This window comes from Saccopteryx bilineata, chromosome 3 (assembly GCF_036850765.1).
Source record: "Saccopteryx bilineata isolate mSacBil1 chromosome 3, mSacBil1_pri_phased_curated, whole genome shotgun sequence".
Taxonomy (NCBI): Eukaryota; Metazoa; Chordata; class Mammalia; order Chiroptera; family Emballonuridae; genus Saccopteryx; species Saccopteryx bilineata.
In genome coordinates, this window is record NC_089492.1 from 3,869,555 (window position 1) to 3,885,605 (window position 16,051).

Consider the following 16,051-nt stretch of genomic DNA (forward strand, 5'->3'; position numbering starts at 1 on the left):
GGACCAGAACCTGGGGGGAGATGCCCGTGTCCTGACATGGCTGTGACAAGGGTGGAGGTACAGGTTGGGGGACTGTGTTTGTGGCTCCTCCAGCAGGCAGTGGCCCAGGGACCGCCTGTTCTCAGGGAAGACGTGGTGACAGTCTCCCCTTCCTTGGGCCTGCTGGCCTCAGGCCCCAGAGAGTGCTGGAGCCACAGTATTCTGCGAAGAGGAACACAGCCCGAAGAGATGCAATCACGCAAACAAGGGTAGTGAGGTTTCAGGCTCAGGAGGTTCAAACCTGTGTTACAGGAATGTCATATTGTCCCCTCGGGCCTCTAGAACAGCTTGTTCCCTTCAGAGAGGGTGGGACAGGGCCCAGTGGGGTCACCAAGGGAGCTGGAGGCCTGGTTCTGCAGGGCACGGTGCCCAGCGTGGCTGCCCTGCCGGGTGTGGGCCAAGGTGATGTAAGTGGCCAATAGCTGATCACATCAGCATGGGTACTTCTCAAAGCACAGGGTATTTACATGTCTGACTGTTTTATAACTGGAATCGCCTGCCTGCCTGTCTGTCTGTCTATCCATTCATCCATCCATCCATCCACCCATCCACCTATCCACCATCCACCCATCCACCCATCCACCATCCACCCACCCATCCACCCATCCACCCACCCATCCACCCACCCATCCACCCATCCACCCACCCACCCATCCACCATCCATCCACCCATCCACCCATCCACCCACCATCCACCATCCACCCATCCACCCATCCACCATCCATCCACCCATTCACCCATCCACCATCCATCCACCATCCATCCATCCACCCATCCACCCATCCACCCACCCATCCACCATCCATCCACCCATCCACCCATCCACCATCCACCATCCATCCACCCATCCACCCATCCACCATCCATCCACCCACCCATCCACCATCCACCCACCCATCCACCATCCATCCACCCATCCACCCATCCACCCACCCATCCACCATCCATCCACCCATCCACCCATCCACCATCCACACCCACCCATCCACCATCCACCCACCCATCCACCATCCATCCACCCATCCACCCATCCACCATCCATCCATCCATCCACCCATCCACCATCCATCCACCCATCCACCCATCCACCCACCCATCCACCATCCATCCACCCATCCATCCATCCACCCATCCACCCATCCACCCATCCACCATCCATCCATCCATCCACCCATCCACCATCCATCCACCCATCCACCATCCACCCACCCATCCACCCATCCACCCATCCACCCACCCACCATCCACCCATCCACCCATCCACCCATCCACCATCCATCACCCATAACCCATCCACCACCCATCCACCATCCATCCACCCATCCACCCATCCACCATCCACCACCCATCCACCCATCCACCATCCATCCACCCACCCATCCACCATCCACCTACCCATCCACCCATCCACCCACCCATCCACCATCCATCCATCCATCCACCGCCCATCCACCATCCATCCATCCATCCATCCACCCATCCACCCATCCACCATCCACCATCCATCCACCCATCCACCCATCCACCCACCCATCCACCATCCATCCACCCATCCACCCATCCACCATCCATCCACCCACCCATCCACCCATCCACCCACCATCCACCATCCATCCACCCATCCATCCACCCATCCACCCACCCATCCACCATCCATCCATCCATCCATCCATCACCCATCCACCCATCCACCCATCCACCATCCATCCACCCATCCACCCATCCACCCACCATCCATCCACCCATCCACCATCCATCCACCCATCCACCCATCCACCCATCCACCCACCCATCCACCATCCATCCACCCATCCATCCACCCATCCACCCACCCATCCACCACCATCCATCCATCCATCCATCCACCCATCCACCCATCCACCCATCCACCATCACATCCACCATCCACCCATCCACCCACCATCCATCCACCCATCCACCATCCATCCACCCATCCACCCATCCACCCATCCACCCACCCATCCACCATCCATCCACCCATTCACCCATCCACCATCCACATCCACCCACCTATCCACTATCCATCCATCCACCCATCCACCCACCCATCCACCATCCATCCATCCATCCATCCACCCATCCACCCATCCACCATCCATCCACCCATCCACCCATCCACCCACCCATCCACCATCCATCCACCCATCCACCATCCACCATCCATCCATCCACCCATCCACCCATCCACCCACCCATCCACCATCCATCCACCCATCCACCCATCCACCATCCATCCATCCACCCATCCACTCATCCAGGCAGATGCAGGGCGGGTCATTCTTTTGTCCAGGGACTGACGTCCCAGGACAGGCAATCTGCAGGATTGCTGCTCACATGTCTTCGGTTTCTTCATCCAGGGTGAAGCTGGTCCCGCAGGCCCCCCCGGATTGCCCGGAACTGTAAGTTCTTCTGCTTCTAATCTTCTTTCCTTTCAATTCCTAAGGCATCCGGATGCCTCCTCCCCCTCCCACACACACACACCTTAGTTATCACCGTCTTTCTCACAGAGTTTGCCGAGAGCTATACCTAGCCCCAAGTTTTTTAACCCAAAGATACTATATGTCAGTTTCTCTAAGACTGCCTGGTGCTTGCCGACTTATTGAACCCAGCAAGCACCTTACGGCACATCAGAACGATGGCCGGTTCCTGAGAATATGTACCCACCTGTTACACTGGGGAAACTGAGCTCCAGAGACAAGAAGCAGTGGGCAGCTGGTGCAGGGTAAGAGTGCAGTGTGGGCAAACAGCTGTGAGCCTCAGTTCCGCCTCCTGCTCCCCCCTTTGCAGGGACGAGGACAGGCGTGTGAGCAGGTGTTGAGTGGAACACGGGCTTCAGAGTCAGAAAAACATGGGTTTGAATCACAGGTCTTCCATTCATGGGCACCATGGTCTTTGATACGTTGCTTCACTTCAAAAGGATTCTGTTTTCTCATCTGTGAAATATATATATATATATTATACCCAGCTATCTTATACAATTGCAGTGGCAATGAACTGAAATCATGCACGTGCATAGCATCATTTCCGGGACATTCATAGATACTAAATATACTAAGTAGAAACTGCTGTATATTTCATCTTACTACTCCCTGGCCGGTGATGTTCTGTGCTTTGCTCCGTTGATTTCAGGGAGGTTGAGTGTGGCTTCAGGGGCTGCCCATTCACTTTTTATGTGTGAGTTTCTTTTCTGAGCACCTGCACTGAGCCAGAGAGCGGCAGCTTTGGACCTGATGGAGTTCACAGCCTAGTCAGAGAGAAACTGTCCGCCCACAGTGGTTCAGAGAAGCCTTTATTACAAACCACAGCAAACGCTTTCGAGAGCAAGGACAGGATGGGGGTGGGGGATGACAGGGATCCGATTTCTGTTTAGTAGCGGAGGGGAAGGGGGATCCTTGAAGACAATGACTTTCCAAAGAGCCCTGAAGGGGAGGGGCGCAGTTAGTGGGAGGAAGGGGGGAGGAGAGCGTGTCGGGGGGAGGAGAGCGTGTCGGGGGGAGGAGAGCGTGTGGGGGGGAGGGGAGCGTGTCGGGGGGAGGGGAGCGTGTCGGGGGGGAGGGGAGCGTGTCGGGGGGGAGGGAGAGCGTGTCGGGGGAGAGGGGAGCGTGTCGGGGGGAGGAGAGCGTGTTCGGGGGGGAGGAGAGCGTGTCGGGGGGGTGGAGAGCGTGTCGGGGGGAGGAGAGCGTGTCGGGGGGAAGGAGAGCGTGTCGGGGGGAGGAGAGCGTGTCGGGGGGAGGAGAGCGTGTTCGGGGGGGAGGAGAGCGTGTTCGGGGGGGAGGAGAGCGTGTTCGGGGGGGAGGGGAGCGTGTCGGGGGAGAGGGGAGCGTGTCGGGGGGAGGGGAGCGTGTGGGGGGGAGGGGAGCGGGTGGGGGGGAGGAGAGCGTGTCTGGGGGAGGGCATGCCGAGGCTTCGGGGCTGGAGCTGAGGTACCGCGTGGGGGTGCTCCGGGCGGCGTGGGTGGGCGAGGCTGGGGTTCAGCCGAGATAAAGAGTGCCCAGAGGCTGACCTCTCTCCTTGGTGACCGTGTCACCTGCATCGTTGCGAGAGGTGCTGACAGTGGAAAGGACACTGTGGTGGGGCAGCAGCATCCGGGCACAGCTGCCCGCACAGGGGTGGATGCAGCCCCCCCCCCGCAGCCTGCATGGAGGAAGCTCCATCCCGTCTTCTCCACGAGGACACAGAGGCTGACAGCTGACCAGGGTCGCACAGTCGCTAGGTGGGGGGTGACAGGGCGTGAGCTCAGGCCCTGGGACTCCAGGGTCCCCCCATCCATCCACTGTGCTGTCCTGTCTTCACCGATGCTCAGGGCTCTAAAGCAGTGTGACTCCCGTTGTCAGAAGCAATCGTCAGTAAAGGAAACCCTGGGCTACATCCCACCTGGAGATTCTCTCAGAGTCCGGTGTTTAAAATCGCTGACCTCTCTCTCCTTTCTGTGGTTCCCTTCCAGACGCCCCTCTTCACTCCATACCCGAGAGTGCCGGTGAGTGCAGCAGCCCCTTGGGGCCAACGGTGCCCCTGGCTTGTGACCCCGCAGGTGCTCTGGGGGTGGTCTCAGCTGGGTCCTGACTCCCTGCCCACCACACAGGTCCCTGCCGGGCTTGTCCTGGCAGCAGGTGGGGGATAGGCCTTGTAAGGAGCCGGGGCCTGGAGGACACCTCCCCCAGCCCAAGGCCAAGGGCAGACCCTCCTGGGGTCAGTTTAATCCTTCCCTCCCCACAGAGTCCCTGGGACCACCTTGGAGGGGAGCAGAAATATCATGAGAGGTGGCAGAAAATTAATGAGCAGAGTGAGGCACTTGCTGTGGGTGCCGGCCGTGATGGGGACAGAGGGGACATAGTCATGGGAGGAGCCAGGTCTAAGAGAGGCTGCTCAGAGGACAGCCAGCCTGCTCCGGTGTGGCGATGGAGGGGCAGCTTGTGGCTTCTTGTAAGGACGGCGCCCCTGGGCAGGAGAGAAAGCTGCCTTTTCTGCACCTGGAACACTCCCCTGCTTATCTCCTGGAGAGTTCTGGGGACCCGTGTCCTCAGGCTCTCTGTGTGCCCCTGGGGACAGTGCGGCCGGAGACCAAGCCCCGTGTTTCCCCTGTGCTCCCGGTGGGCGCGGCTCTGCCGTGTGGGGACTTGTCCGGCTGCTCTGGGACACGCCCCGCAGGGAGCCGGCCTCACAGCCCCCGGCCAGTGGCTGCTTGGCCCCCGTCTTCAATAGTGAGGGGGCAGCCTAAGGAGCCAGGAAGGACCCTGTCCACAGCGGGGAAGGACGGAGCACGGGGACTGAGCTACCTACTGACATCTACGCGGAAGGAGACGGGAGGGGGGCTAGTGAGCTTCTTCCGAGCTGCCCCGGCCGGCGAGGACCTGAGGAGGGGCCCCCAGGACGGCACGGGCTGCAGGCGGAGGTGCCCGCAGGGAGGGCCCTCTGATCGGGTCCTCTGGCTGTGTCCCCTGCTCTCTGAGAAGAAGGACTCAAAGGGACACAGCAGGACCAGCTAACACGGCAGGCACAGCCTGGTGTCGCTCACACCACCCTGAGGATGGCACCCACTTCACGGGGGGGTGACCTTGTGGCTCAGAGCAGCAAAGCGGCTCGCAGAGGGCCTGCCTTGGACAGGGAGATCACTGAGACGGAGTTGTCCGCTGAAAGGCCCTCGCTGTCCCCACCTGCTGCTGAGTGCAGGGCTCAGCCCCCACCCCATGGTGGCTTTGTGCTCACTCGGCCCCACCCCTCGCCCCTCCCCCAGAACCGCCACCCCGGGCACATCCTCCACCCTTGACTCTGCAGTGGGTCCGTCTCCCTTGGCCCCATCTCGAGTCCCTCAGCTTGACACAAGCCCACACTTCAGCCTCTCCTTGAAGGGACTGCCCCATAAAAAGCTATTTCCAAGTAGTTTCAGCGAGATGGCCCAGGGGCCCAGGGGCCAGAGCTGAGACCTGTCTGGCCCCCCTGAGAACCTAGGGGTGACACCTTCCTGCAGGGTCTGAAGCTTTGCAGGGACCAGGAAGCCACTCGTGGATGCAGAGCAAGGAGTCCATGGAGTCTTTGGGCTCAGGGGAAGGTTCCCTGTGGGTTGGTGCAGGGATCTCTCTGGGATCAACCTGGTCACCGTGGTAACCATGTTTGTCCTGACTGTTTTGAAAAGCATTGTGTTGAGTCTCCCTTGCTCCTCTCAGGCCAGTGCCTGGGGCACAGATGGAGAAGGGCTGGAAGGAAGTGCCTGCCGCTGGGGCCAGGAGCTCCTGGCGTGGCTGGGGCCGCGCCTGGGACGCCCTCCAGGCCGCCTGGCGATGGCTGTTTGTGGAGGACACAGGGGGGGCTGCTGGGCGGTGCGCAGGTCTGGGGACGCCAGGTGGATAAAGGAGCCATTGCTCAGCCGGAAGGAGGGACAGGCAGCCTTGGACGTGGAGAAATCACCGTCGTGCCGACTACACCGTCTGCGTGCGAGGCGTCTGCCAGGACTCCAGACCAAGGCTGGGTTTGCAGGGACTGAGCCCCCAAGAAGCAGTCAGACTCAGCTGACCGCCCCAGCAGGGGCCGTGGGGGGAGAGAGAAGCCAGGAGCACTCATGTGTTCGCCAGCCTGGAGGGGCGTCTCCCGTGGCCCCCAGCACCGAAGGCCCTGCCTCCTGACTCCAGGCCCAGGGCAGACGGGCTGAGCATCTTCCCATGAGCCCCCACGGTCCCTCCTCGTCCCGACAGCTCAGGGTCCTGAGCCTGGCAGGTTGGAAACGGAGCTTCTCAACCGAGGAATGAACTCGGATCTGTGGAAAACCTCCCCCATGTTCACACCGCGAAGCACTTTGCAGGAAGGGGCAGTCTTGCTGAACCGGGTCACGATCGGCACGTTGGCCTGAGCAGATTCCACTCAGCAGGAGGAGTGGAGAGGAGGGAAGCAGCCCAGGGCCCTGCAGATGCGCACAGGGGCTCAGCGGGGAGCTCCGGAGATGGGAGTGGCTGGTCGTCTGGAGCAAGGTTTCCAGTCTGCCCCGGTGAGGACAGAGGGCGCAGCGTGGAGACTGGGACCGCACAGGGCCATGTCTGTCTGTGTGCCTCCTCCTCCACCAACTAGAAGCCGACCAGACACCCCAGAGTCCCTAACAGGTGTCAGCACCTGCTGCCCAGGTGGGCCCAGGGTCCCGAACAGGTAGTCAGCACCTCCCTCATCTGCCTCCAAGTGCGCCCAGGGTCCTCTGTGCATTCTGTGCACCATCTTTCATTGATGGTCTGCTTGCCTAGCTCTGAGCTGGAGGGCACAGGAGTGACCACAGATACGTGTAGCAGTGCTCCCGGTCCTGGTCTGCGTGTCCGTGGCTGGAGGGCACAGGAGTGACCACACAGATACGTGTAGCAGTGCTCCCGGGCCTGGTCTGCGTGTCCGTGGCTGGAGGGCACAGGAGTGACCACACAGATACGTGTAGCAGTGCTCCCGGGCCTGGTCTGCGTGTCCGTGGCTGGAGGGCACAGGAGTGACCACAGATACGTGTAGCAGTGCTCCCGGGCCTGGTCTGCGTGTCCGTGGCTGGAGGGCACAGGAGTGACCACAGATACGTGTAGCAGTGCTCCCGGGCCTGGTCTGTGTGTCCGTGGCTGGAGGGCACAGGAGTGACCACAGATACGTGTAACAGTGCTCCCGGGCCTGGTCTGTGTGTCGTGGCTGGAGGACACAGGAGTGACCACAGATACGTGTAACAGTGCTCCCGGGCCTGGTCTGTGTGTCGTGGCTGGAGGACACAGGAGTGACCACACAGATACGTGTAGCAGTGCTCCCGGGCCTGGTCTGCGTGTCCATGGCTGGAGGACACAGGAGTGACCACAGATACGTGTAGCAGTGCTCCCGGGCCTGGTCTGCGTGTCCGTGGCTGGAGGACACAGGAGTGACCACAGATACGTGTAACAGTGCTCCCGGGCCTGGTCTGTGTGTCCGTGGCTGGAGGACACAGGAGTGACCACACAGATACGTGTAACAGTGCTCCCGGGCCTGGTCTGTGTGTCCATGGCTGGAGGGCACAGGAGTGACCACAGATACGTGTAGCAGTGCTCCCGGGCCTGGTCTGTGTGTCCGTGGCTGTGGGACACAGGAGTGACCACAGATACGTGTAGCAGTGCTCCCGGGCCTGGTCTGCGTGTCCATGGCTGGAGGACACAGGAGTGACCACACAGATATGAGTAGCAGTGCTCCCAGGCCTGATCTGTGTGTCCATGGCTGGAGGGCACAGGAGTGACCACACAGATAAGAGTAGCAGTGCTCCTGGGCCTGGTCTGTGTGTCCATGGCTGGAGGGCACAGGAGTGACCACACAGATACGTGTAGCAGTGCTCCCGGGCCTGGTCTGCGTGTCCATGGCTGGAGGACACAGGAGTGACCACACAGATATGAGTAGCAGTGCTCCCGGGCCTGATCTGTGTGTCCATGGCTGGAGGGCACAGGAGTGACCACACAGATAAGAGTAGCAGTGCTCCCGGGCCTGGTCTGCGTGTCCATGGCTGGAGGACACAGGAGTGACCACACAGATATGAGTAGCAGTGCTCCCGGGCCTGATCTGTGTGTCCATGGCTGGAGGGCACAGGAGTGACCACACAGATAAGAGTAGCAGTGCTCCTGGGCCTGGTCTGTGTGTCCATGGCTGGAGGACACAGGAGTGACCACACAGATACGTGTAGCAGTGCTCCCGGGCCTGGTCTGCGTGTTCGTGGCTGGAGGGCACAGGAGTGACCACACAGATACGTGTAGCAGTGCTCCCAGGCCTGGTCTGCGTGTCCATGGCTAGAGGTCTTGGCTGGGTTTGAGGTTCAGTGCAGGTGCAGAAGTGATTCTTAAACTGAGGTCTGAAGGATGAGTAAGGATTTGTCAGAGTCTGAGCGGAGTGGGAGGGACTGCTTTGGATGGGGCAGGGGGCAGGTGCATACTGGGGGCTGGCGGGGCCCTGTGGCCAGGCCTGTGGTTGGGCGGGCACATTGCTCTACCTGGTGCCTCTCCACCGACAGGGAGAGCAAGGACCAAGAGGAGAGAAGGGGGACCGCGGCGTGCCTGGGGAGCCGGTGAGTGCCCCGGGCCCTCCCCTGAGAACAGGGTGTCCAAGGGCCGAGCATCTGCAGGTCCGAATGCGCAGTCCGCCCACAGGGGCCCAGCAGAACCGAATGTAGTTCTCCTCTTGTCCCTTCTCCCTCGGGGCCCTAAGGACGCCCCCCTATCTGGGGACCTCAGCTTATACCCACTGCTCACGTTCACGCCCCACCCCGTCTGCACAGAGCAAGGGTGGTGACCTCGTTTGTGGGTGGCTTGCTTTGTTGCAGGGACCGCAGGGCCATCCTGGAGAACAGGGGCCTCCGGGACTCCCTGGACTGCCGGTAAGAAGACCCTCGCCCACTAGGTGGCCCCGGACACAGAAAAGCCCACAAACCCGGGGTCCCTCTGTCCCCGCTGGCCTCTGTCCCTCCCTGGGGTGCCTCTGTCCCTCCCTGGGTCCCTCTGTCCCTCCCTGGGTCCCTCTGTCCCTCCCTGGGGTGCCTCTGTCCCCGCTGGCCTCTGTCCCTCCCTGGGTCCCTCTGTCCCTGCCTGGGTCCCTCTGTCCCTCCCTGGGGTGCCTCTGTCCCCGCTGGCCTCTGTCCCTCCCTGGGTCCCTCTGTCCCTCCCTGGGTCCCTCTGTCCCTCCCTGGGGTGCCTCTGTCCCCGCTGGCCTCTGTCCCTCCCTGGGTCCCTCTGTCCCTCCCTGGCCTCTGTCCCTCCCTGGGTCCCTCTGTCCCTCCCTGGGTCCCTCTGTCCCTCCCTGGCCTCTGTCCCTCCCTGGGTCCCTCTGTCCCTCCCTGGGTCCCTCTGTCCCTCCATTCCTCTGTCCCTCCCTGGGTCCCTCTGTCCCTCCCTGGCCTCTGTCCCTCCCTGGGTCCCTCTGTCCCTCCCTGGCCTCTGCCCCTCCCTGGGTCCCTCTGTCCCTCCCTGGGTCCCTCTGTCCCTCTCTGGCCTCTCTGACCCTCCCTGGGTCTCTCTGTCCCTCCCTGGGTCCCTCTGTCCCTCCTTGGGTCCCTCTGTCCCTCCCTGGGTCCCTCTGTCCCTCCCTGGGGTCCCTCTGTCCCTCCCTGGGTCCCTCTGTCCCTCCCTGGCCTCTGTCCCTCCCTGGGTCCCTCTGGCCTGCCTTTCAGGAGCACCCACCAGAGAGGGCGGCACAAGCGGTACTGGGACTTGAGCCCCATGCCCAGGGGTGAAGAAGCCCACCCAGAGTGCCCCAAAATGCAGCCCTCCAGGGCGGGTCCTGCCCCAGGCCCCGGGATGTTCATCTCTGTCACCAATGTGTCGGTTCAGGAGAGTTTGGCTCTGGCCACATGGCCTTCCTGCCCTGACTCCGCCTCCTTGGGGCGGCCTGCTCTGGGCTCAGGTGGCTCCTGACTCCCTGAGACAGTTCAGGTGCAGAAGCCCCGCCCCCTCCCAGCCCTGACTGGCAGCTCTGGTTTGAAGGATGCCCAACATGCATTAGCCTTTTTATTTTGTTGTTATTTTTTTTGGCTTTGGCTTCTTAGCTGCCTGCTTCTTGGGCTGGTGTTCAGGTGTTCTGTAGAGTCCCAGTGGAAGTGGCCTGCTTGGGCTCAGGCCCCTAAGGCCACTGGCTGGCCATGTGCCTGGGCCGTGGTCCCTATGAGCCCCCCTTTTTTTTGACAGAGACAGAGGGAGAGTCAGAGAGAGGGACAGATAGGGACAGACAGGAAGGGAGAGAGATGAGAAACATCAATTCTTCACTGCGACACCTTAGTAGTTCATTGATTGCTTTCTCATATGTGCCTTGAGGGGGGGGCTACCGCAGAGTGAGTGACCCCTTGCTCAAGCCAGTGACCTTGGGCTTCAAGCCAGCGACCTTTGGGCTCAAGCCAGCAATCATGGGGTCATGTCTATGATCCCATGCTCAAACCAGCGACCCTGTGCTCAAGCTGGATGAGCCCACAACTCAAGCCGGTGACCTTGGACTTACGAAACTGGTCTCTGCGTCCCCGTCCGACGCTCTATCTACTCCGCCACCGCCTGGTCAGGCCCTCTGAGCCGTTCTTACACAAAGTGTCAGCCATGTTGACGCCTGCATCCCGGGGTTGGAAGCGGGGATAAGCGCCAGGCGCCAGCGGAGGACCCGGAGAGGTGACGTCTGTACCTGCAGACCCTGCTCCCTGCATCTGTGGTTTGGGTCACCTGAATCTGATGAGCAGGTGTCCCCGAGTCCCTGCATGGGGACGAGGACAGTGCTGCCTGTAATGTCCCTCCCCTTTTACTTCCTGTGCAGGGTGCCAAGGGACAGGAGGGCGCACACGGAGTGCCCGGGCCAGCTGGAACCCCCGTGAGTCCTGCCCTGCCTACCTCTTCGGGATGGGGGGGTCACACAGAAGGGACCCTTGGCTCCCAGCTCTGGGTAACTTGGGGGGAAAGGACCAGAGAAAGTGCAGTCCACAGGTGAGGGGCTGGCCAGGTCTGGGAGCTTCTGGAGCAGAAAGACCACGGGGACGCTGGCCTCCACATTGCCCGCAGGTCAGGGCTTTGTCCGTGTGCCCACCTCCCGCTTGCATGCACACAGTGACACACACGGAGTCACCAGCACCCACTCACAGGCTCTGAGAGATGTGCTCCTGTGCACATCACGCACATTCTCAAGTCCAGAGGCACACGTACTGCGATGCACACGTGCCTAAACTCCCGACGCAGGCGCAGCCGTGAGCACGCGGGCACGGACACGCCTCCACGCACGGGCCTCTGGTGCTCCTGCTGCTGCTCCGGCCTGGCCTCCTGGGGCCAGAGTCTCGGTGGGGTTGGCACTTGTCCCCAGGGGCCGACTGGAGTTCTGTCTCGTGGTGCTGAGCTCGGGCTGCCCCTTGGGAGGCGGGACCAGGCCGCCCCCCAGCAGGTCTCATTAGACCCGGGGCCACAGGCCTGACGGTCAGCTATAATGCGCTGGCGTGACCAGGCCCTCCGTGCACACGGCTGAGTGGGAACGGAGTCAGCCAAGGGCAGTGGCCAGTGTGGATGTCACAGTGAAGGGGCAGGTGGCAGACTCTGCCTTGCTGGTGGAGGCAGCCCCAGACCAGCTGCTGCTTGGGGGGAAGAGGAAGCCCCGTGCAGGCGAGGAGGCTCTGGAGAAACACGAGGAGCCTCCAGTATAGAGCTCCCTGCTTCCTCCAGCTCCAGGGCGGTGACCCACCGGGTACCTTCACCACGTCTCCTCCCCTGGCGCCTGTGCCCAGCCTTCAGTGTCGAGTTCAAGTCCACTTCCTTCAGGAAGTCTTCCCTGATTCGCCAGTCAGAGCCAAGACACACACACACACACACACACACACACACACCGGGAGGCCTCCTAGAGCCCTGCCCTGCTCCTCTCCCCACCTCTGCCCGAGTACTGAAGCCCCTCTGAGGCCTGGCGAGTCGGGGTGCTGTGACACTCAGACGGGAGGAGGTTCCCCTTCCCCGTGCAGGGAGAGTTCAGGTTAGACGTAGTACCAGCAGCTCCCGGGGCCTCGAGTGCCGGTGGGTTTGGAGACCGGGGTAACTGCTATAATCAGTACATCGGGTCTGTCTAAACTGCCGCTTCTGAACAGGGCGCTCCTGGACCTGCGGGTCCCCCTGGTCCCAGCGGCCCCCCAGGAGGTGTGGTGAGTAATCAAGGGCAGGGGTGGGCTTGGGAGGCCTCTGCAGGCCTCTTCTTGGGGCTCAGTCTTTCACCTTCCAATGGAGCAGGCGGCTGGCGCTGGCTTCTCCCCCGTTCTGACGCCCACACCCAGGCGCGGCCTCTCTGAGCGCCCCCCCCCCCCGCCCCCCCTGCTAATGCACTAGCTCGGAGCTCCGCTGCAGACGGTGGTTTCGCACTTTGTGCAGCACAACACCCGGTGGCATCTCCCCAAGGGCAGCAGAGAACTGTGCTCCTACAGTAGACCGAGGTCAGTCTCACTCAGTCACCAGCCTCTGCCAGTGTCACTGCGGCTGCTTAGGGGACAAGCCCTGGCCGCTCTTGCGGGCCAAGCTCTGTTCTGAGCACGTCACTCGTGTTCCCTCTTGAAATCCTCGCGCCCCTGGGAGGCGGATGCTGTCATTGCCCCCTCTACGCAGGAGGAAACTGAGGCACAGGAGGCTGAGTCAGGTTGTGAGTGGTGCTGTGGAAGCCACCGGACTTTCCTGAACTGCCCCTCCCCACACACCCCTATACTTTGTGCTACCAACTTCTAGGAGCCCACACTCCTTTGCCTGAGAGTTTTCTCTGGCTTTTAGAGACCACGTTGTCCCCCAACATGACACGTGGCCACTAGTCCACCAGCAGCAGCCCTGACTGCTGGGGTATAAAGACCAGCTCCCCGACGCGGGGCTCCTCTGAGGGTGTTTCCCACCCGGTGCCCCTGCAGGGAGCCGCTATCTTCCCCTCACCTCCCCGCGTCCCTGGGGTACCTGCCCCTGAGCCTTGTCTCAAAGGCCACCTCTGGCCGGCTCTGTTCACACAGCTGCAGCAGGTCTCTGATAAGCCTGTGTTCTCAGGTCATCCTCGTCCTGCCTGTGTCCCCTCTGAGCCAGGCCCTGCCCTGCCCTGCTCTGCCCTCTGGGAGCTGCAGCTGGGGGACAGAGCGTCAGGCGGTCCTTGTCTGTGTGCGCAGAGCTCTGATGTGCACGGGCACGGGAACAGACCGGGATGGGCAGCTCCGGTGGGCAGGGAGGGGACAGCTCCAGGCCTCTGGGGAATTTGTATCAGGGACAGAGTTACCCTCCTCTGGTGGCCACCCTGCCAATAACCTTTCTTTCTTCAGGGCGCCCCTGGGGTCAGAGGCCCCCCCGGGAAAGACGGGGAGCGTGGCGAGAAGGTAAGACAGCGCGGTGTCTGGGCACGTGGCCTCTGGCCTGTCTCTGAGAAGCGTGGGCCGAGTTGGGACCCAGGGCTCAGAGGGACTCTCCGCGGGGGAGGAGCCGGGGGCCCTGCAGCATCTCACGTGACCCTTGCCACAGGCCTGGGACTCCCTGCGTCCCCACCTGGCAGATGGGGAGGCTGGGGCTCTGAGACGAATGGATTTGCCCTCCATCGCAAGCTCTGTCTGATTCAAACTCCCTCTCTCTTTCAACCCAGTGCATCTAATTTTGCGTGTTTTGAGCATGCCCCAAGCCTTGAGAAAGAGCTTTCTTTATTAAGAAGAAGAGAGGCATGGTGTCCCCCAAACACCAACACCGCAGGGGCGGAGAGGGAGAACCCACCACTCTTTGAAATTCCATTTCACGTTTTTCTCTGACCTCGCTGTTCAGGAAGTGTCTCTGACACCTGCTGGTGACAGGCAGCTTGTGGGAGGGGCCAGGAGTCTGCTAAACCCCCACGGCATGCCCCTCCCCCCCCAGCTCAAGTCATCCTGAATGTCAGCAGTGCCACCTTAGAGAAACCTTGACCTCAGGGGCCCTCTGTGCACTTGGATTTTCTCATCTGTCAAATGGGACAATAATGTGCTGATTGCAGGTTGTGAGGATTGTTGTGAGCCATTAGCTGAGGACGTGACGTGTCACAGGGACCCACAGAGAGCAGGTGAGGGGGGTGGGGGAGGTCTGCTGTCCTCATCTCCCCAGCGAGCAGGCTCCACACCCATGGACAGGGGTCTCAGCAACTCCTCAACTTCTGACGGGTCCTCCGCGGAGGCCCCCTCCTGGCACACTCGTGTCTCTGGTCTGTTTCTCCTGGGACCCTTAAAGGGGTCATCATTTTTTCATTTTTTCTGTTTTGATGAAATTTAACAAGAATAGAGGTAAACGTTGTACTCTAGGGAGAAGGCTCTATTTTACAAGACTTATCTCAGGGAGGAAGATGATTAATTGCGGAGGAAAACGAGCAGCCGGCCTGTGGGAAGTACCCTGGGACTGTGGCGCCTTAGCGGATTATAAGCTCAGCAATAACCTTAAGTGGTGCAGGTGCTATTTTTTTTACAAAAAGATAACACCATCTTAGACTGCAGTAACGAGAGCAGAGACCCAGATTGAGTGAGGGAGGGAATATTCTGACCATCGGCTCTGCCTTGCTTCTTCTGCCACCTGTGTCGGAAGGACTGAGCTCCGCGCTGGGCATGTGACAAGTAGGGCACTGACGGCCGAGAAGGGGCGACCAAAATGTGAAGGGGTTTTTTTTTGAGTTCTAGTCCGTTGAGCCAAGGTGAGGAAATCAGTGAGCAGTTAGCACACTGCACCTCTAGAGGGAGCCAAACGCCCGTCCTCGGCTGAGCGGAGGCCCAGGCTGAGGGCCAAGGCCGGGGCTGTGCAAATGCAAAGTGGTACCGGTGTCTGCTTGGTGTGTGTGTGTGTGTGTGTGTGTGTGTGTGTCCGTGGCTGGCCTGAGGCTCAGGGGAGCAGGTCCCCTGCCCCACGCACCGAGAGAGTCCTTCCCTCGCTTGCGTCGTCCATCCTGGCTGCGTCTCTCCCACCTCTCCTCCACCAGGGACGGGTGGGGACACGCGGACTGAGGCTTAGGCCCGAGGGAGCCTGGGAAAAGCGGTCCCTGTGGCCCGCGCGGTTCTGCCCGTTCTGCCCGGTGCTCCACAGCCAGGGCCGCCACACGGGGCTGGTGGCTTTGTGGTCTGGAAGGGTGGGGGCAGCTGCCTGGAGCGAGCGCGATGCCCAGCCCCCTCGTCAGACCCGAGCATCCTGGGGGAGCCGGGAGCTCTCTCTGCTCTCCGGGGAGTCCGGGACGAAGTGGACACGGCCCGTAAGAGAAGTCCCCGGTGCCTTCCTGCCCGGGAGAGAGGCCGGACACGGACGCCACGGATGTCCTCTGCGTGCCTGGGCCCGTGTCACGTGTTTGCTGCGGCAGCTCCGACAGAGGTCGCAAGCTGGGTGCCATAACCAGCACGAGCGCATTGTCACCGTTCCCGCCGTGTTCGTGTCCGGGCGTCCTCCGTGACCGCTGGCTCCCCATGGGCTGGGAGGGGGGGTCTCTTCCTGGCCTCTTCCAGCTCTCAGGGCACTGACGGCTGCCTTCTCCCTGTCTTCACTTTGTCCTTGTGCCTCTGTGTGTCCAAGTGTC

General features: G+C 61.3%; 1 protein-coding gene across 1 annotated transcript in view; it reads left to right on the forward strand.

Moving 5' to 3' along the window:
* The window catches only part of COL22A1 (collagen type XXII alpha 1 chain), a gene marked incomplete at its 5' end in the record, with an annotated part of 208,790 nt that overhangs the window by 124,016 nt on the left and 68,723 nt on the right, over positions 1-16,051 (forward strand). Inside the window, 7 exons of the mRNA XM_066266381.1 lie at positions 2,419-2,460; positions 4,506-4,538; positions 9,036-9,089; positions 9,345-9,398; positions 11,312-11,365; positions 12,615-12,668; positions 13,809-13,862. Coding sequence (XP_066122478.1) covers positions 2,419-2,460; positions 4,506-4,538; positions 9,036-9,089; positions 9,345-9,398; positions 11,312-11,365; positions 12,615-12,668; positions 13,809-13,862 — 345 coding nt within the window. The remainder of the gene's footprint in view (positions 1-2,418; positions 2,461-4,505; positions 4,539-9,035; positions 9,090-9,344; positions 9,399-11,311; positions 11,366-12,614; positions 12,669-13,808; positions 13,863-16,051) is intronic.